The sequence below is a fragment of the Scyliorhinus canicula genome, chromosome 8 (assembly GCF_902713615.1).
Source record: "Scyliorhinus canicula chromosome 8, sScyCan1.1, whole genome shotgun sequence".
NCBI lineage: Eukaryota > Metazoa > Chordata > Chondrichthyes > Carcharhiniformes > Scyliorhinidae > Scyliorhinus > Scyliorhinus canicula.
In genome coordinates this window covers 138856656-138877963 of record NC_052153.1, presented here as the reverse complement: position 1 = coordinate 138877963, position 21308 = coordinate 138856656, and the positions used below count along the sequence as shown (strand labels likewise).

The following is a 21308-nucleotide window of genomic DNA, read 5'->3' as shown; positions in this document are numbered from 1 at the left end:
CGATGGCACGAAGGTTGGTGGAGTTGTAGATACGGTTGAGGGCTGTTACAGGTTATAACAGAACATTGACAGGATGCAAAGCTGGGCTGAGAAGTGGCAGATGGAGATCAACCTAGATAAATGTGAAGTTGATTCATTTTGGAAGGTCGAATTTGAATACAGGGTTAAAGGCAGGATTCTTGGAAGTGTGGAGGAACAGAGGGATCTTGAGGTCAATGTACATAGATCCCTTAAAGTTGCCACCCAGGTTGATAGTGTTGTTAAGAAGACGTATGGTGTGTTGGCTTTCATTAACAGGGGATTCAGTTTAAGAGCCGTGAGGTTTTGCTGCAGCTTTATAAAACACTGGTTAGACCACACTTGGAATATTGTGTCCAGTTCTGGTCACCTCATTATAGGAAGGATGTGGATGCTTTGGAGAGGGTACAGAGGAGATTTCCCAGGATGCTGCCTGGATTGGAGGGCATGTCTTATGAAGAAAGGTTGAGGGAGCTAGGGCTTTTCTCACTGGAGCGAAGAAGGCAGAGAGGTGACTTGATAGAGGTGTACAAGGTGATGAGAGGCATGGTTAGAGCGAATAGCCAGAGACTGTTCCCCAGGGCGGAAATGGCTGTCATGAGGGGACATAATTTTAAGGTGATTGGAGGAAGGTATAGGGGAGATGTCAGAGGTAGGTTCTTTACAGAGAGAGTGGTGGGTGGTCAGAGTCATTCGGGACATTTAAGTGACTCTTGGACAGGCACATGGACAGTAGTAAATTAAAGGGGTGTCGGTTAGGTTGATCTTAGTTTAGGATTAATGGTCGGCACAACATTGTGGGCCGAAGGGCCTGTACAGTGTTGTACTGTTCTGTATATGCGCTCAACTCCCCACAAACCCTCATCTCAGCCAAGAGGATGGTACTGGTTGCGCTGGAGCTGCCCATCCCATTGATGGGTCGGCTGAGACCAGAGGGTACCTAGGGGGGGTGGTCTGAGGAGGCACCCATTTGACCCGCGGTGCTAAGTTCACAGTACGCAGTCAGCAGCAGGCGCAGAATCATGTTTGCCTTGCAGGCTGTGGAAATGGAGGTCCATGCCCGTCCACCCAACCCCACCTCGCGGCCACCCCTGGCTACTCCCCCCAAACCTGGCAGAAGCCCCCCCACCGGCCAGCAGCACAACTGTCAGCATACTATAGCAATATTTGACACTTTTCGTAACCCCCTTCTTTCCCTCAGCAGCCACGGCTCCCGTTTCCCAATTTTAAAAACAAGTGAACCTCGCCATCAGTAATTCCTCCTGGTGCAGGCGGAGAATCGCGGGCGGCCTGGAAATTGCTAGGTCTGGCCCATTAATGATATGCCAAAAGCGTTTACTGTATAATTTGCATGCTCATGCTGGAGTGCAGTGTGGAAGGCATTCACGCTGCTGTCGAGCCTCAAAGAGCATGGGGCGCGATTCTCCGCTCCCCACGCGGCGTGGGAGAATCACGGGAGGGCCCCCCGACAAAATTCACGCTCCCCGCGATTCTCTCCTCCCGCTCCCCCCCGCTCAGAAGAATCGCCGCTCGCCGTTTTTCATGGCGAACGCCGATTCTCCGACTGGGATGGGCTGCCATTTGCGGCCATTTGACGACGGCGGCAAACACACCTGGTCGCTGCCATCGTGAAACGGGAGTGAGAAGCCTGTTTGGGACTTGTAGGTGGCCTAGAAAGGAAAGAGCACGACTGTGCTCGGGAGGGGACAGGCCCACGATCGGTGCCCACCGATCGTCGGGCCGGCTTCCAAATCGAACGCACTATTTCCCCTCTGCCACCCCGCAAGATCAAGCCGCCACGTCATGCAGGGCAGCTGAGGGGAAAGACGGCCACCGCACATGCGCGGGTTCGTGCCGTCAGCGTCATGACGTCAGCCACGCATGCACGGGTTGGAGCCGGCCAACCTGCGCATGCGCGGCTGACGTCATTAGGCGCGCAGGCTGCGTCATTCCCAGCGCGACGCCCCTGCGGCCGAGATTTACGGAGCGCCGCTCCTAGCCCCGCCGGGAGGGGAGAATAAAGAGCGAGGAGCGGCCTCCGAGGCCATCGTGAAACTCGGCCGAGTTCTCGCCGGCCCTCCCAATTTTTCCCGGGAACGGAGAAATTCCGCTCATGGCATTCTGGCGTGCGCCGGCCTCGATTTTCGGTTGAATCCGTCCAATCATGTTTCCCGATTCGCTGGACGGAGAATCCAGCCTGTTATGTAACTTGCACCAGCAACTATTAAAATCAATATATTCAGTAGATACTTTTAAATTTTATTTTCAATTGACACTTTAATGAAATTAGTGCATGGGAAGCCATTGCAACAGTTGTTGCTTATTGATAATGATGTATAAAAATTTAGTGATTCTTCAAAGTATAAACAAGACAAAGAACACAAGTAATTTTCACTACTACAAAATGGAAATTAATCTTTCATAGAGTCCCTATAATGACTACTGTAAAAGGAACTGTATTTGCCACTCACCTGTCTATTTCGTTCATCTACAATCCGCGTGATCTGAATCTTTTTTCTCCCCATCCTCGCTGTTTCTCTTCTCTCCTCTTCTTTAAATCCTGTACTCTTGACCTTAACTCAGTCCCGTTTTCTCAATGCAAGTCTTTCTTCTCACTCCTTACTTCGCTCAGTTCACAGATTCTTGCATCTGTCCCTGTGTATATATATTAAAAAAAATCTGTTAAACAGGACACCCTTCAACTCGTGAGCAAGATAAAATATATGGCAGATTCCGTTTGCAGGTTAAGGATGCACCGTCAAAAAAATGGTGATGCTGGAGAGGGTGGGCAGATGTTCTGGGGAAGCAGCACTCCACTCCAGGCATCCCCAATCCAATAGCTCAGTAATGAGCAGGAATATATTACTAAGTAGAAAGATGGTGCACCCCACATCAAAACAACAGGCCCGATCCTAAAGAAATCTGAATAGTTTTATTTTAAAGAAGTGGATCAACATTTTCATGTGGGGCGCAAGAGGGCAAAATCAGACTTGGGGGGGAAAGACCCAAGACAATCTTCCCATGGTGGTGGAATTCCAGCACGGTAGCATTGTGGATAGCACAATTGCTTCACAGCTCCAGGGTCCCAGGTTCGATTCCGGCTTCGGTCACTCCCTCTGCGGAGTCTGCACATTCTCCCCGTGTGTGCATGGGTTTCCTCCGGATGCTCCGGTTTCCACCCACAGTCCAAAGATGTGCAGGTTAGGTGGATTGGCCATGATAAATTGCCCTCAGTGTCCAAAATTGTCCTTAGTGTTGGGTGGGGTTACTGGGTTATGGGGATAGGGTGGAGGTGTTGACCTTGGGTAGGGTGCTCTTTCCAAGAGCCGGTGCAGACTCGATGGGCCAAATGGCCTCTTTCTGCACTGTAAATTCTATGATAATCTATGACATGACATGGTGGCATTTGAGCCTTCCTGCCTCATATGAATTAGACCCCTTCCCACTGAACGAGCAATTTCTGTCAGGGTTAGGGCAGTGTATGAACAGGTGCAATCCTGGTGTAATCATTATCGTTGTAACTGAAGGAATTTTAGGTCATACTTTCAGGAGTGATTCACTTAAGAGGTAAGCAAGTGCCAAGGCTGGCTGATTAGAAAACTTTGTTTCCGTTTTAGAAGTTGTTCGGCCCTCTAGCCCTCACCCTTCAAATCTACTCACCATCCCATCCACCCATCCATGGCCCCTCATACCCACAATGCCAACTTGATGCCAATCATGCTTCCCACCCACCTCCACGGCCACTCATACCCTCAATCCGCACCCTAGCCACTAACTTAGTGGGCAGACCTTAGGAACCATGTGGAGATGAGAACATAAACTTCAAGGTTTACAGCTCTCATTCCTACACACGTGATCCTGAAAAAAAAACTCGTCTTCACAAAATCCATTTAAAGCTTTTAAATATTAAATCATTACGTTCTTATGTAAACAAACTTCCATCCAGCCACTAATCATTTAATGGTTTCTTTAAGCTGTGAATCAAACAAGCAACTCAGAAATCCCTGTGGAGATAATTGTAGCTTTTGAAACTCGGACAAGCAGTCATAATAACACAATAGCCCATGGCAAAATATTAACAAAGAGCGAAACTGAAATTGCATGACCTGATGCTACATTTTTTCTAATCTACCCCTGTCAATCAAAGCAACCCAGCAGGGACTTTTTAAACTTTCATTGACATCTGTAGCCTGTTTTTTGTGCTACTTTCAAAGAGCAGGGCATTTAGAAAAAACTCTGACAGTTATACAAATCTTATCCACTTTTCAAGAGGGAACAGATCCGCTCCATCAATCTGTGTCTCACACATGGTGGGTAAGGCCATTAGACCAGCCAAAATAGGTTCTGTTTGAACATAGTACCAAACCCAAATGAAATTGTTGAGTTAAGGCTTCCTGCCTGTGAGAATCATGCCCTTCCCCAATCACCACCAGCATAAATTGGATCTGTCAAAAAAGAGGAGATGCATCTGGATTCAGTCTGCCATTTTTAAAGGTCAACTGACTTACCAAAACCTTCTTGCCCAGGATCCTTGATGTCGCCACCTTTACTGGTAAGTCCAACACTGTGCAGGACATAGTCAGTTGTGGTTGAAATGTCACCTGGATCTGAGTTTGTTACTTACACGAGGATCACATTTTGTTGAGCAGGGGAAGGGGGGAGGGGTAAAATCAGCCCTTTATTGTCTTGGTATAAATCCAAAACAAAGCAAAAATACGTCGGGTGCCAACAATTATGATTCTAATATATAAAATTACATAATAGTACAGAGTCTTGTTTTTGAGGAATGGCATGCAAAGCCAAATTAAGAAGATTCTACTAAGTTATTGTACTTCCCCACAACCCCTGATTAACATCAGGTCTCAAAGGTTTTGCCACTGCATGAAGCATTGCACATATTGGTTCAGTTCACATATTAAAGCATAGTAGACCACATTAAACTGGCAGTGTGGTCCAGAGAAAAATGTGTTCCAAGAAAGGTATTTTATAACGATTCTCTATTAAAGAAGGAAATCATAAAATTGAGTCTCATATTCAGTTCTAGTATATAAAAGAGCATGATTTACCATATTCCAAATTCACACATTGGGCTGGATTTTGTGGTCATGGTGGTGGGCCCATCCACCAGCTGGAGAACAGATGGCAACTCTCATGGCCATTCCCAGGGACCCGGGTGCAATCAAAGGCCAATTAAGCTTGACACCTGGTCATCCGTTAATATTCTCGGACCCTACAGGGCGATATTTCCCAACTCTGAATGCTGCACATCAAACAGGCCAGCGGTGCCACCAGGAATCGGTGGAATTGGTTTAAAGCGTGGGGAGGGATCTTCCCACATGGTGGCCCATGTTGCCAGCAGGACATTCCGCTGAGTACAGGATGCCTGAGCAACAGGGCCTCCTTACAGGCTGCTGTAAGACTCACCGGGTTATATCTGGCAGCTTGCTCGGCACGGATTCCCCCACCTGGCACTTAAAGGGCCTCAATTTGCTTCTGGGCTGGATAACCATCCTCGTCTCTTTCCCATCCCCAGCGATAACATAGGGGAGCCAGGAAGGCAATCGGCTCGCCACCCCAAACCTTTCTATCCCATTCCGTTGCTGCCCAGCCTGCTTCCAGGGTGGCATTTAATTCTACCCATTGTTTCTGTAAGATAACCAACCAGCTATTACAGCATAGGCAAAGTAACAGTTGTATCATAGCTAATGAAATTACAATGTTCCATAAGTAGGAAGGAAAACATTGTTTTTTGGACGTGACATTACAGATAATGACATGTTCCTAGTTATGCAAATAACATAATTGTCACTGACATTCTGCTGGAATGAGAAATTTTACCAGCTTTGAAATTAAAAAAAAAAAATTGTAACAAGGCAAAATATCATTTGAATACTAGGAACCAAAAGTTACATGATAACTGAGTCTTCCTGTTTTCACAAGAGTGTTATTTATTTGTTTTTTTTATACCCTGTATTATATTTTGAGAAAGTTGTGTGCCTAAAAGTCTCCAACGAGTGAAATCACTGAATTCTATTTTCACTTCTCTTTTCATCCTTGGTGGCATCCAGCACCATGGGTTATTGCCATTCAACTAGCTTTTTGTATGAAAATCAATCTCTGTGACAAAACATCTTTTTCGAATGTGACCAGATACTGATTTATGTCTCTGAACAACCTGGTATTATTCTTCTGTTTATAGCCACTCCGCACATGTACTCTACCATAGGGACTAAAATACAAAGTCATTGACAATAATTTGCTTATGCAGGGGTACTAATGGTGTCTTCCATTAGTTAGGCTTGCCCTTGTCGCATTTTGGTTTTAGAAATTCTTGCATCACAAGTTGCTGAAAGTGTCTTGTCATTCTTTTGACGGCAAAATATGGCCTTTTGAAGTACATAGCTATTGAATGAGATAAATATGGTAGTTGACAGACCGATCTGAGCTTTTGCAACTCACATGATAATTACAGATAAGGATGGATAATTGGCCCATCTACTTCTCCTCCAAATGCTTCCCTGGCTCATTTTTTTTTTTACACCTCTGCACATTACTTTGCCCGATTGTTCTGTGTCAAAGGTGCAAAATAAATGAAAGTTGTTCAATGGTTATTGAGCTACAATTTTAAATTAAGATTGTTTTCACAATTTTAATGAAGGAAGCTAAAATTCTTTTTTTTTTTTAGGAACAAAAATATTCCTAAACAATGGTTGGAATTTAATGAGTGCCTGACAATGAGGGACAACTCATGAGGCCCACAAGCAACCCTTACAGGATGTAATTTTCAGGCTTCCCACATGGTGATGATTAGTCATGATGGCAGCATGCGGAATAGCACACCTAAGGGCCTCAATTGGCGATGGGATGGGAAGGTCTTTCATGAGCCTTCATCATGGCAGAAGCAGGAAGATGGTGAGGTTCCCACATTCCCACCCTTCCAACTGATGAATTGCCACCCTGCCACCAAACTCGCCACAGGGAAGGACATTAAGTTCTGTCCAATGTCTGTATTACAAAGTGATGCAACACAGATACAAAAGGAAGCCATCACATTAAGAAGATTAGCACAAGGTTCTGGGGAAATTTAATATATCAGTTTCAGAATAGTACTGCAGTGCCTTGAAAAGAAGATGCACATGGCAGATGCTACTGCGTCCACAAGTTTGGGTTCAGTTTATTAGAAATCTTCATACACTTCTGCAACAACACTTGGAGGAGTTAAGGATTGTATCATTTCAGAAAAGATCCTCCATGTTACAATAACTCAATGCAACTGCAATTCAACAGCAATATCTTTAAGTTACAGCGTACTTTTCAAAAAGCTGACCAGCTGAAAAGGCAGCTCTCTCTGGATGGCATTAACCAATCGTGCAGGAGTAGAAGGCTGCTGACAGAGACAGCTGGGGCATTATAACCAGGAAAGCACTCCACAAGTTTGAAACAAACAGTTGCGGGCTAGAGGAGATTAAGATGGGAAAGGGAGTAGCCATGCAGTTACTTGGAAAAAAAGGACGATAATTTTAAAATCAAGGTATTGCTTAACCAGGAGCCAATATAAGACAGCGAGCACAGAGATGATGGATCAATGTGACTTGATGGAAGTAAAGACAGGCAGCACAGTTTTGGTTGGCCTCAGATTTATGGAGGGTAGAATTTGGGATGTCAACCAGGAATGTATTGGAAAAATCTAGATGTAACAAAGACATGGATGAGAGTTTCACAGCAGGTTCGCGAGGTAAGTCATCGAGAGGCAGCACTGCAGATCAAAAATAGTAGTAGTAGAAAATTCAAATATAAGTAATGATATTCCAATGCCTTGAAACTCCTAATCTTGGATTTTGTTGCCATGCAGTCATTTAAGTACACTGCACACGAGGTGAATGTGATGGATGGCACTGTCTGAACTTTCGCAAGATTCTAAGATAATTGCAGATGAGGGAAGCCACTTGATCCATCTTTGTTCATTCAGGCAGAATGACCTATTAGGGAGAAAGGAGTAGCAGTGTGGTTGAAGTAAGATCAAAGGAGGCCTAATACTGATATACATCAGTGGTGCAAATTTCCTTTTTGTTCAGTAAAGGATTCATAATTAATTCATTTTGGGCGAGAATCAATTGATATTTTCAACAGTTACATTTTAATAATATTGTCTTTCTACGAGAAGGGAGCCACGTGAGTTTTTTAGCAGTTAACTTGAAATGCTTAACTGTGCTTTGAAAAAGACTTGATAATGAGAGACTGAATATAAGCAACTATATAATGAAAGTCGGCTCCTCGTTTTTGACCTCATTTTACAGTCTTTGTTCCGACAGTGGTTATAGTTTAATTGACATCATTTCTGATTGATAAACAAGAAATTGGAGGTTCCATTAGATACTGCTGACAATTGAGAATATAGAAGTACATTTGAAATTTTCTTGGAAATATATCACTTTTTCTTCACTGTTGCTGGAACTCCCTCCCTAACAGCACAGTGGATGCACCTACACTTCAAGAACTGCAGCGGTTCAAGAAGGCAACTTATCATCTTCTGAAGCGCAACTAGGGATGGACAATAAATGCTGCCTAGTCAATGGTGCCCACATCCCGTAAATGAATAAAAAAAGAAAAAACATGAAATTGTAAGTCCAGAATTAAGCATCCAATTGGTTCAAACGACTCAAGGCTTTTCACATTTACTACACTGAAAGCACATTTACTTTGATTATTTTTTGCATGAAGAACTTCCAATGCTTTAATGTCACCTTTTTGTCTCTATGACCATAACTGAAGACTCAAGATGCCATTTGACCAGCACACTGTGTAACTCGAGCATTACCTCCTTTGACTTGTATTCTAGTGTTTGGATCATATAGTTCAATATTCTATTGTCTATTGATTGCTGCTCTGCATTGGCTGATTGCTTTGAGCACTGATTCTGCTCTGACTTGTAGGCCTTTTTCAACTCGACATTTTAACATCATTCATGTGCCCATTTTTCTTCCAACGTACAGTTATTTATTTTTGTATATTTCTTTATAAAATAGTAATTGAGTGCAGAACAATAATTATTTATCAACAATAGTTAATAATAAGTGTAAAAATAATGCACTTTAAAACTAACAAAACAGAAGTACATTAATAATATTAATGTGTGCAAACTATTAAAATATGCATGCACTGGTTTTCATTGGAACATGCCCTGTTTGCTGCTCGGGAAGAAAACAAAACACCATACAACAAAACTCAATGAACTTTGCTAAAATACAACGGTTTTGCTGGCTTGAAAATAACTTCTAAACACTTTTATACCATATTATAACAAAATTTCAGCTCTTCCTACACATCACTTCAACATAAAAACATGTTCAGGAACACCTTCACCTAGAAGGTCCCCTCCAAGCCATACACCATCTTGACTTAGAAATATATCACTGTTCCTTTACTGTCACTGGATCAAAATCCTAGAATACCTTTCCTAATAGCACTGTGGGTGTACCTACATCACATGGACTGCAGTGGTTTAAGATGGTGGCTGACCCACCATCTTCTCAAGGGCAATTGGGGTTGGGCAAGAAATACTGGCCTAGCCAGTGAAGTCCTTGGATGAATGAAAAAGAGAGAATTGTAAAATCTCCCAAAACAAGAAGCCAGTTGACATTTGCAACAATGTGCCATTATCTTCCTACATACCTGTATGGTTGAAACCATTAGGCACTGGAAATAAAGTTGGATTAGTGAATGAAAAATATATGCTTAATGTTGATAAATTACTGTTGAATAAAACTGAAATGAGCACCATCCAAGGGACAAAAAGGGTTCAACAGAGAAATTACAGGAAGATATTGTAAGTAATACAGCATGCCAGGAGATTACAAGGCTGTAATCTTTCCTCACAGCTGAGATAATGGTTATAAACTGTGCATGCTGTGCTCTAGTGGTTTCTGATATCATCACAATACTTCAATTAAACTGCATCCTTGCCCTGCCTTGATGATTCAGCAAGTTTGTCCAAATGAGTAGATAAGGTATACACCCAGGAAAATCCCAGGATCAACTGTCAGTTTTAGCGGATTTCAGCTGGGGTTGCAGCTTAGGTAGTACAACTGCTTTCAGCAATTGTGAATTAGGGAAAGAAAACTGGTAAGATTTCCAATTTCTAATGCCTGTCTGATGACTCTCACTCGAGATGAGAAGTCAGTATTATATTTTATGTGATGGCTCTCACAGTTAGCTATCATCACTCACTGTTGAGTTTTCTCAAGCAATAATAGATACTTTGGTGAGATATCTTAAAATAGGTGGTGATGATGGAAGTTAACTTTAAGTTAATTCCTTCAAGAGAGGAGTGAAGAGGAGAACTTTGGGAAGAAAACAATGTTAGTTAACTACTGTAACTCAACTTCCGGTGGCAACTATGAGGGAGTAGGTCGCACATTTGGTGGCTCCCGTTTCGGTCGGACTTTTGGACCTTTTCCCCCGACTTTTTTGAGCTTTTGAGAATGGAACTGGAAAGCAATAGTACTCAGGCACTGAACCCACACAGAGTTGTATGGACTTAAGAAGCCGAAGGGTCCGTAAACAGCATACAAAGTGGTCAAACAAGAGCACGGTGAAGGCTGTGAGAGAGACCAATATGGCCAGTGTCCAGAGGAAGGCACCGACAGCCCAGCCTACAATGGAGCAGTTGCTACAGGCCATGCAGGAGGGCTTTTTAGCTTTGAAGCGCGATAATTTGGAGCCGCTCCAGAAGTCGATGGATCGATTGGAAAAAAGGCTGGATGATCAGGTTGAGAAGCACCAGAAGCTGGAGAAGACGGTGGAGGAGCAGGCAGACTTTAAAACGGTGGACGTGGAGATTTGGAGGCTGAGGGATCAGCAAAATAATGCTCCTAGAAAGGCTGGAGGACCTGGACAACAGATCTCGCCGGCAGAATGTAAGTATTGTTGGCCTCCCGGAGGGGGCTGAGGGGCTGAATGGAGCCGCGTATGTGGAGGGTATGTTTCAGAAGCAGCTGGGGAACGAGGTGTTCCCTCGCCCGCTGGTGGTGGACAGGGCACACAGTGCAAGTGAGGCAGCCGCGACGAGGGGGTCCCGCACGAGCGATGGTGGACTGGTTCCACAGGTACCTGGACAAGGAGCGGGTTCTGCAATGGGCCAAGAGCACACGACGCTGTACCTGGGACAATAGCACCTTGCGTGTTTACCAAGACCTGAGCACTGAGGTGGCCAGGAGGAGGGGAGGCTACAGGCAGGTGAAGGAGATTTTGTACAAGAACAAGGTGAAATTCGGGCTGCTTTTTCCGGCGCAACTGCGGATTACATAAGAGAGCCAGCACCACTATTTCGAGGAACCCGAGGAGGTGATGGACTTTGTTAAGAAGCAAGGTCTGGCTCTGAGCTGAGGACTCTTGGACTCATGGTAGATACTTGGAGGCTGCTTCGTACAGGGGCACTAGCTTGGCAGCCCTGGTCACAGCGCCTCTGCAGCTCCCGCCGGCGCGGTACTCCACCAGCCCTATAATGGTGGCGGCTTTGCGGATCTAGGGCCAGTGGAGGAGGCACATAGGGGAAGTGAGAGCATCGGTGCGGACCCCAATCTGTGGCAATTACTGATTTGCCCCGGGGAACATGGACGGTGGGTATCGACTGTGGCGGAGGGCAGAGATTGTGAGGGTGGGTGATCTGTTCCTGGAAGGGAGCTTTCCGCGCTTGAGGGCGCTGGAGGAGGAGTTTGGACTGGCGGGTGGGAATGACTTTAGATACTTACAGGTGCGGGGTTTTGTGCGCAAACTGGTGCCGTCCTTCCCACGCCTCCCGCCAAAGGGGAGACAGGACAGGGTAGTTTCTAGGGGAGAGGTAGGTGAGGGTAGAGTCTCAGATATTTACAAAGAACTAATGGGAGAAGAGGATACACAGACTGATGACCTGAAGCTTAAGTGGGAAGAGGAGCTCGGGGAGGGAGATGGAGGATGGTATTTGGGCAGAAGCTCTGGGTAGAATAAACACGACCGCAACATGTGCCAGGCTCAGTCTGATCCAGTTTAAGGTTGTGCACCGGGCCCACATGATGGTGGCCCGGATGAGTAAATTTTTCGGGCTGGAGGACAAGTGTGCCAGATGTGCCGGTGGGCCGGCTAACCACGTGCGCATGTTCTGGTCGTGCCCTAGACTCAGGGGGTACTGGCAGGCACTCGCAGACATCATGTCCCGGGTTTTGAAAACTGGGATGGTAATGAGTCCTGAGGTGGCAATCTTTGGGGTGACGGAGGACCCGGGAGTCCAGGAGGAGAAGGAGCCCGACGTCTTGGCCTTTGCTTCCCTGGTAGCCCGGCGACGAATACTGTTGACATGGAGAGACTCAAAGCCCCCAAAGGCCGAAGCATGGCTATCGGATATGGCGAGCTTTCTCGGTCTAGAAAAGGTTAAGTTCGCCTTGAGAGGTTCATTATCGGGGTTCGCCCGGAGGTGGCAGCCATTCGTTGGCTTCTTCGCAGAGAATTAATCGTCAGCAGGGTGCGGGGGGCTAGGGTAGTGTAGAGTAGAAGGTGGTTTAGGCAGGTCCTTGCGAGAATGGAGTCATGGTTTGCACTATGTGTTATTTGCTTTTCCTTTTGTACGGTACTATACAATGTCATTGTTTTATATGCCAAAAATACCTCAATAAAATTGTTTATTAAAAAAACTACTGTAACTCACTCCAAAGCATCTAAGTATTAACTATAGTTGGGTTTCGTTATTGCATTTATGAGGTAGCAAACAACAAATTATTTAAAATAAGAAAAATCTGAACAGGCAAGGGAATAAAGCCAAATATCGAATATAATTTTTCAACATTAACTTAATATTTTTGTTCACTTACATTCATCCATCACCCCTGTGCTTGCTGACCTGCATTAGATCCTGGTTAAGTAACACCTAAACTTTAAAGTTCTCATCCATGTTTGCAAATCTCTCCATGGCTCTCCCGTCCCTTTCTCGAAAACTTCCTTCAATACTATGATCTGAGATATCCAAGCTGTGCCACCAATGCTAGCTTTTTGCACATTCTTGATTTTAATTGCTCCACCATTCCTTCAGCTGCATAACCCCGAGTATCGAATTTCCTCCTTATTACTCACCATTTCTCTACCTTTCTTTTCTCCTTTAATGCACTCCTTAAAACCTACCTGTCATAATGTCTTGGTGTCAAATTACATTTGATGATATTCCTGTGAAGTACATTGGAACATTTTACTATGACATAGGCATTATATAAATGCAAGTTGTTGTTGCTGTCGAGAACTTGACAGGTTAGATGCTTGAGGGCCATTTCCCCTGGCTGGAGAGTACAGAACTGGGGTCAAAGTTTCAGTATAAAGGAGAAATCACTTCACTCAAAGGACTGTGTATCTTTGGAATTCCCTGCCCCAGTGGCCAGTGGGTGCTCAGTCATCAAGTGTAGCTAAGATGGAGACTGTTGTAACCTGCACGAGACCTACAGGGTTGGAGCAATCAGTCTCCCCATGAGTCTCGCTGAATACGATCTGTAGGCGGGAAAGTATGCCACAGTCGGGAGCAGCATGGACGACACCTTGTTCAATGAAAACTGCCCAGACTATTTGTACAAGGTGGCGCAGTCTCTGTTTGAAACTTTGCAGACGACACCCAGAGGATCTCTGGGACAATCATCCGCCAGACAGGGCTGGTATCTTATCATGTTCAGGCACAAGGTCACATCATGAAAAAGCACCTTGATCACACAAGGCCCAGACGACTAGTTTTATGAAAAATTATTGATTATGTTAGCATTCGCAAATTGCAGAATAAATACAAGTAACAGTGAAAAAGGCATCTAGGAAAGTCATTCACAGCGCCAAGTATATGCAATATGCCAGAAGGGTAACACAGGTTTAATTATTTCCCAATATTTAACTCCTTGCAAATTATCCTATACAGCCCATGATGGGACTGAAAATGGATGGGGGGGCGATCTAATGGCCACGTTGCCCCCCCCCCCCCCCCCCCCCCCGACTCGAGATGCGACATGGCCGGTAAATCATGCGAGAGGTCTCGAGTGAGATTTACCCAGCTCGTCACGCCCTGTAGGATTTAATGCGATCTCGCTATACATCGTGATCTGGATCCTAGCCAAAATGGGCAGGACATAAATTTGCATATTTAAGTGTGCAGTTAGGCACACTTGAACATGCACCCGCCAAATCTAACCAGCGCCCGGGATCAAATTCCCCTCGCCGAAGAGACCCTAGCATAGCGCCATTTAGCACTGGTCTCCACAAAAAGGAACCAGGTGGAACGGCACTTGGGGAAATTTCCCAGGTGATCAGAGGCCCCCAGGTGGTTGGTCTCTGGGCAGGGTGGCACCCTGCTGATGCCACTTGGGCACTGCAGCATGCCACCCTGGTATTGCCACCTGTGTGCCAGCCTGGTACTATCAGGATGTTGAGGAGGCACTGCCATGCTGCAGGAGCATTGCCAGGCTTGAGGTGCCATGGTGGCATTTTTCGTGCGCTGGGGATTGGGCCCAGGGGTGTCCTACCCTTATCAGGTGTGGTGCAGGAGAGCTCGATGACCCCCTTTAGTGAGTTGGGGCAATGGGGGTTCCAGAAGCTGCAGTGGAGGGAGGGGGAGGGGTCTAGAAATCAGGGTGCCACTGGCGAGTGAAGCTTGTTGGTGCAGGAAATGGGATTAAGTGCGGTCTCGGCAGGGCGGTTCTCAAAAAAGAAATTAAATAGACTCCTGTTTAATAGCAGGGTCCTTCTTGGGACACCTGGCTAAATGCACTCGACACGGGACTCTTTTTCATTTCTGTTCAATTGCGCCCCAGGTCTTTCTTTCATCGGCTTCTCCTCCCTGCATTGAGGAAGCAGGATGCAAAAGATGACATTAATAAATTAGCTATCAGATCATACGTGTACTCAGTCATTCAGGATTTCATTATAATCAATCTAGGGAAAATCTTTACACAGTTTCTTAACATCAAAATGGAAAAATATACACCGAGTTCCATTAGTTCTAATCATGAACAGTTGAATAGTTCCTGCACTGATGCTGCCAGCCACATTCACAATGTGGGGAACAGTAAGTGCTGCCACTAGCACTGAAAGCAACCAATTGAAGAGCTGTGGTCTCAAAACAGCTTCTCTTCATTCCTAAATTCATAGATACAATAACAACTACTGTGACGCAAGCAAAAGGGCTTGTTTACTTTGTAGGATTCTACCATACTGCAAGATGTCAGATCAGCATAAAGCTATAAAGACACTTTCTTCTGCTTTTACTGGAACAGTTTTTTGTTGAAACCACAGAAACAGCCAACAGATGGTACAATAATACACCATGTTTAATAGTACTGTACCTTGCAAACAAAAATACAATTCTTTAAACTTAATCAATATATTATGCACTTATGTTTCAGGTCTGTGTTATTAAGATGAGGGTAAGGTCATAAGCTCTGTAATACGGCATCATACCATATTTAGAGCATAATAAGCCTACTCCATTATTGTACTCCTTCTAATTTTTCCAATAAAAAGTATCTATTTAGCGCAGTAATCTTTTGGCCTGAGCTTCAGGTTAAAGTTGCCAAGTATTCTAAAATAAAATTCCAGATACATGTTATTTGAAAAGAAAGTTACATGAAAGATGTGTTGAGTATCTTCTCCTTAAACGTTACTGAGATTGCACAATGCAGTCTCTATATCAGGAAAGAAGAGTAAAGAAAAGTGTATAAAACTACAGGAGCAAAATAAAACTATTCCACAATAATCAAACTGCAGATTCCTTGACCAAAGTACATGCATCTACCAGCCTAACTGATAAGTGAATCATTCACAAATACTGTTTAATTTAAGATTACCGTACAAACACCAACAAAAAAGTGCATAGAACAAAAGTATATTTAGTTGCATTTATTAATAACCAATTATCTGAAACTAAAAATATTTTTGATAGCAAGACTTCAATCTTCACCTTTCTCAGCTACTTTTTACACAGGAGATTCCTTTTTTGAGAAGGGGTTAACTGTTTGTAATATGGAAAAATAATGCTCAGCACACAGATACAGCTTATTGGCACAAACTGGGAATTTAAAATCTGGTACTGTAGCTGAAAGAGAAAAAGGAACTTAGTTTTGGCGGGCTTAGCATCACTGTATGATTTGGCACAAAGAACATGCTTGCAGGAAGAGTGATTTGACTGTGAATTAGGAAGAAGGCCCTTGGGCAGCTGCTGTAGATCTTTCTCTCTCAATCGCTCTCACCCCATAGCATTGCAAAGGCCTGACAGAATGGCAGGAAACACGCAGAGAGTGGTCAAGGAAGGATGTGATGTCAGCAACCACTAACAATAAAAGGTGTAAAGGTGCTTCCTTCCTTAAACTGTTCCAGAAGTGCAAAATGGGAACCAAAACTGTCCACTTCCTTCTCACAGCAGAAACCGTCTGGATCTGTTTTACTGCAGTACCCCACACTAACAGTACTTTTGACAAAGTCACCGAGTAAATGAGTAAAAGGATCATTAACATACAAAAAATAATGCTAATTCACAAGTACTACAACTACTGTTATGGTAAACAGAATAATGATAATTCCAATAGTTCCTGTTTTTATTATTTGCTATTTTTTAATTAGAATTTATACTTAGAAAACATAATAAGGAGAAAAAAGTTGTCATCAATTTAGTAAATTATCCTATTTAGCAGCTGTCATACCAGCAATTGGAAAACTTTCGTAAAGCAGTAAGCACAATATTAAAAACATAATTTATGATTCATAATAATACTGAACCATTTTATACATACTTTATTACCAAAAAGAGGATCAGTAATTTATCAGGACTGAAACTTTTTAAAATCAAGCTTTTATTTATATTTTATAATTTTAATCAGATGAATTCCCGAGGCCCAAAAAGTAATGTCCAGGAGCATAGAAGCATTCCAGAGTTTGTCACTGTTTATATACAGTATTCAAGTCACAAAGCATTTCAAATAATCACTAAACACATACTGGATTAAACAGAAATGTCACCCAACCTTCATAAACTCTTGGAACTCACAAAAATAGTTTATTCTCTTTGGAATAAACTTTCCAATTGTACAATTTAGTTTGACCAAATACTGAAAATAATTGTCCGGATTTTGTTTTGAGAATACTAACAACAACTTATATTTATATAGCAAATGTAATGTTCCAAAGCATCCCAAAGTAATTCACAGGAACACTATCAAACAAAATATCTCACAAAGACAGAGAACGACATAATAGAGCAGATGATCAATAGGTTTTAAGGAGTTCTTAAAGGATACTAGTGACGTACAGAAGCAAAGAGGTGTAGGAAGGGAATTCCTGATCTTAGTGCCAAAGCAACTAGAGGCACATCAAACAATCATTGAGTGATTAAAATCAGGGATGCTCTTGAGGTTAGAATTAGATAGTGCAGATATTTCAGAGGGTTATGGGGCTGGAGGAAATTCTAGAGATAGCATGGGGCAAGACCATGGAGGGATCTGAAAAGAAGGATAAGAATTTTAAACTATTATTAAAAAAAATTTAGAGTATCCAATTATTTTTTTCCAATTAAGGGGCAATTTGGCGTGGCCAATCCACCTAACCTGCACATCTTTGGGTTGTGGGGGTGAAACCCAAGCAGACACAGGGAGAACGTGCAAACTGCACATGGACAGAGACCAAGGGCCGGGATTCGAACCCAGGTCCTCAGCGTCGCAGTCCCAATGTGGATCTTAAAACTATGACGTTTCTTGATTGGCAGTCAATGTGGGTTAGCCAGCTCATAAGGGACAGGTGGATGAGATTGGAGTAAAATAGGACACGGGCAGCAGAGTTTTAGATGACTTCAAGTTTACTGAGCATAGAACATGGAAGACCAACCCGGAGGATGTCGTAATAGCTAAGTCTAGATGTACTAGTGGAATGAATGAGGGTTTCAGCAGCAGATAAGGTGAGGCAGGGGAAAAGTTGGGCAATGTTATGGAGGTGGAAATAGGTAGCCTTAGTGATGGAACAAATATAGGGGACTGTGCTCATCATGGGGTCAAAGATAACTCCAAGTTGTAATCTAATTTATAGTCTCAGACAGTTGCTAAGGAAGAGGGATGGCTTTGCAGCAAGGTAGCTGATTTTAAAACATAGAACATACAGTGCAGAAGGAGGCCATTCAGCCCATTAAGTCTACACCAGCCCACTTAAGCCCACACTTCCACCCTATCCCTGTAACCCAGTAACCCTCCTAACCTTTTTGGTCATTTAGGGCAATTTCTCATGGCCAATCTACCTAACCTGCACGTCTTTGGATTGTGGGAGGAAACCGGAGCACCCGGAGGAAACCCACGCAGACACAGGGAGAACGTGCAGACTCCGCACAGACAGTGACCCAGCAGGGAATCGAACCTAGGACCCTGGCGCTGTGAAGCCACAGTGCTAGCCACTTGTGCTACCGTGGAGCTGGGATCAGAAACAATTGTTTTAGTCTTCGCACTTTCTATTAGAGAAAGTGGTGGGGGTGAGATAGAGCTGGGTGTGGTAAATGCACATCTGAGAACTAAAGCTCTACTTGTGGATGATCTCACCAAGGGGCAGCATATAGATGAGAAATAGAAAGGGGCCAAGGATAGATCCTTAGTGACACCAGAGGTAATGGTGCAAGAGCAGGAAGAAAAGCTATTGTAAGTGATGCTCTGGTTGCAATTACAGCGATAAGAATGGAACAATACAAAATAATCCCTTCCACCTGGAGATAGTGGAGAGGCATTGGAGTACGGTGGCGTTGTCAACCATGCCAAACGCTGTAGACAGGCAAAGAGGGATTGGGAGGCACAGTTTATCTTTGTTACAGTCACATAGGATGCAATTTGCGACTTTGAGAAAAGCAGTTTCAGTAACGTGGCAGTGGAAACCTGATTGGCTGGATTTAAATGTGGAGTTTCAGGAAAGATGAGAATAAATAGGGAGTCCACATGTTAAAGGACTTTGAAAATGAAAGGGAGGTTGGAAGTAGGTGCTAGTTTTTTTATAATAATCTTTATTAGTGTCACAAGTAGACTTACATTAGCACTGCAATGAAGTTACTGTCCATGCTCCAGCGCCTGTTCGGGTACAGAGGGAGAATTCAGAATGTCTAATTCACCTAACAAGCACGTCTTTTGGGACTTGTGGGAGGAAACCGGAGCGCCCAGAGGAAACTCACACAGACACAGGGAGAACGTGCAGACTCTGTACAGTGACCCAAGCTGGGAATCAAACCTGGATCCCTGGTGCTGTGAAGCAACAGTGCTAACCACTGTGCTACTGTGCCGCCCATTGGAGGACGATGGTGTTGTCAACCACAGCAAAGGCTGTAGGCAGGCAAACAAGGGTGATGGGATCATGGAATGTGTGTGAATAATGGTGAGGTTATGACTAACAACTATTATGAAATAAACCAGACAGCAACTTCTAGGGTATGATATGTTTCAACCATCGCAACCACCGTCATCCACAGTGCAAAGTGGAAGGTCCATCTCCGCCTCCTACTGAGGTCTACTCCACGTGATAACAAGAAACAGTTGAAGGCACTGGAGACTGCAAAGGCAATGGACTCTGACAACATTGTGACAATAGTACTGAAGATTTGTGCACCAGAACTAGCTGCGAGCCTAGACAAACTGTTCCAATACAGTTACAACACTGGCACCTACCCAACACTGGGAATTTGCCCAAGTATGTTCTGTACATAAAAAGCAGGACAAATCCAACCAGTCCAATTATGGCACCGTAAGTGTCCTCTTGATCATCAGCAAAATTATATAAAGGATCGTCGACGATGCTCTCAAGTAGCACTTACACACTGGCGTTCAGTTTGGGTTTCGCTAGGGTCACTTGGCTCTTGACTTCATAACAGCCTTGTTCTAAATATTGACAAAAAAGCCAACTGCAGAGGTGAGGTGAGTATGATTGCCCTTAACACTGAGGCAGCATTTGACAGAGTGGCATCGAGAATCTTACCAAAATTGAAGTCCATGGGAATCAGGGGAAATGTCTCCACTGGTTGAAGACATACATAGCATAAAGGAAGATGGTTGTAGTTGTTAGAGGCCAATCATCTCAGTACAAGAGCACAGCTGCAGGAACTCCTCACTAATAATCTCAATGCAACCATCTTCATCTGTTTCATTAATGATCTTCATTCCAGCAAAAGGTCAGAATGTTCACTGATGATTGCACAATGTTCAGTGTAATTTGTAACTCCTCAGAGACTGAAGTAGTCTGTGTCCATGTGCAGTAAGACTAGGAAAAAATTTCTGCTTGGACTGATAAGTGCCAAATAGCATTTGCACCACACAAGTGCCAGTAACCATCTCCAACGAGAGAGAATCCAACCACCTCCCCTTGATATTCAATGATATTGCCATTGCTGACTCTTTCACTCTCAATACCCATTGACCAGAAATTGAATTGGACCAGCCATATAAATATTATGGCTACATAAATGGGTCAAAGGCTGGGGATTCTGAGTCAAGTACCTCACCTCTTGACTCCCCAAAGCCTGTCCACCATATACAAACCACAAATCTGGTTGGTGGAATACTTTCCACTTGCCTGGATGAGTGTAGCTCCAATAATACTTAAGAACCTCAATTTCATCCAGGACAAAGCATTCCACTTGCCTTGCAATCCTTCCACCCAACTTAAACATTCAATCTCTCTACCATCAATGCACTGTGACACCACGGTGCATTATTTACAAGATGCATTGTAGCAACTCACAAGGGTCCTTCAGTAACACCTTTCAAACCCCGACCTCTACCACCTCAGGGGTCAAGGGCAGCAGACACATGGGAACACCATCACCATCAAACCACCCACCAGGCGGGATTTTCAGCACCCCTGCACTGTGTTTTGCAATGGTGGGTGTGGCTTGCCATTGGCCAATGACAGGAACTTCCGGTCTTGCCGCTGTCAATGGGGTTTTCCGTTATTCATACCCGCTGCCACTGGGGAACCCATGCCGGAAAGTTGCCATTGGTGAGACTGAAAGATCCCGCTAACAAGTACGGATGGAAATTCCTGTCCTGCATCCAGATTTGGAACTATCATCATTCATTCTCTTTTGCAAGATCAAAATTCTTGAACTCCCATAACACCAGCACTGTTGGTTTACTTGTACCAGATATAGAACATAGAACATACAGTGCAGAAGGAGGCCATTCGGCCCATCAAGTCTGCACCGACCCACTTAAGCCCTCACTTCCACCCTATCCCCACAACCCAATAACCCCTCCTAACCTTTTTTTTGACACTAAGGGCAATTTATC

The 21308-nt window shown here is 44.0% G+C and overlaps 1 protein-coding gene across 15 annotated transcripts in view; it reads right to left on the bottom strand.

The window, feature by feature from the left end:
- mef2cb (myocyte enhancer factor 2cb) overlaps positions 1-21308 on the bottom strand; it is a 302736-nt gene that overhangs the window by 192508 nt on the left and 88920 nt on the right. For 13 of the 15 annotated variants that reach the window (XM_038805302.1, XM_038805303.1, XM_038805315.1 and 10 more), the window contains one exon: positions 2490-2673. The exons of the other annotated variants lie outside the window; for them this stretch is intronic. In XM_038805302.1, coding sequence (XP_038661230.1) covers positions 2490-2543 — 54 coding nt within the window. In that variant the 5' untranslated portion in view covers positions 2544-2673. The remainder of the gene's footprint in view (positions 1-2489; positions 2674-21308) is intronic. 15 annotated transcript variants of the gene reach the window in all.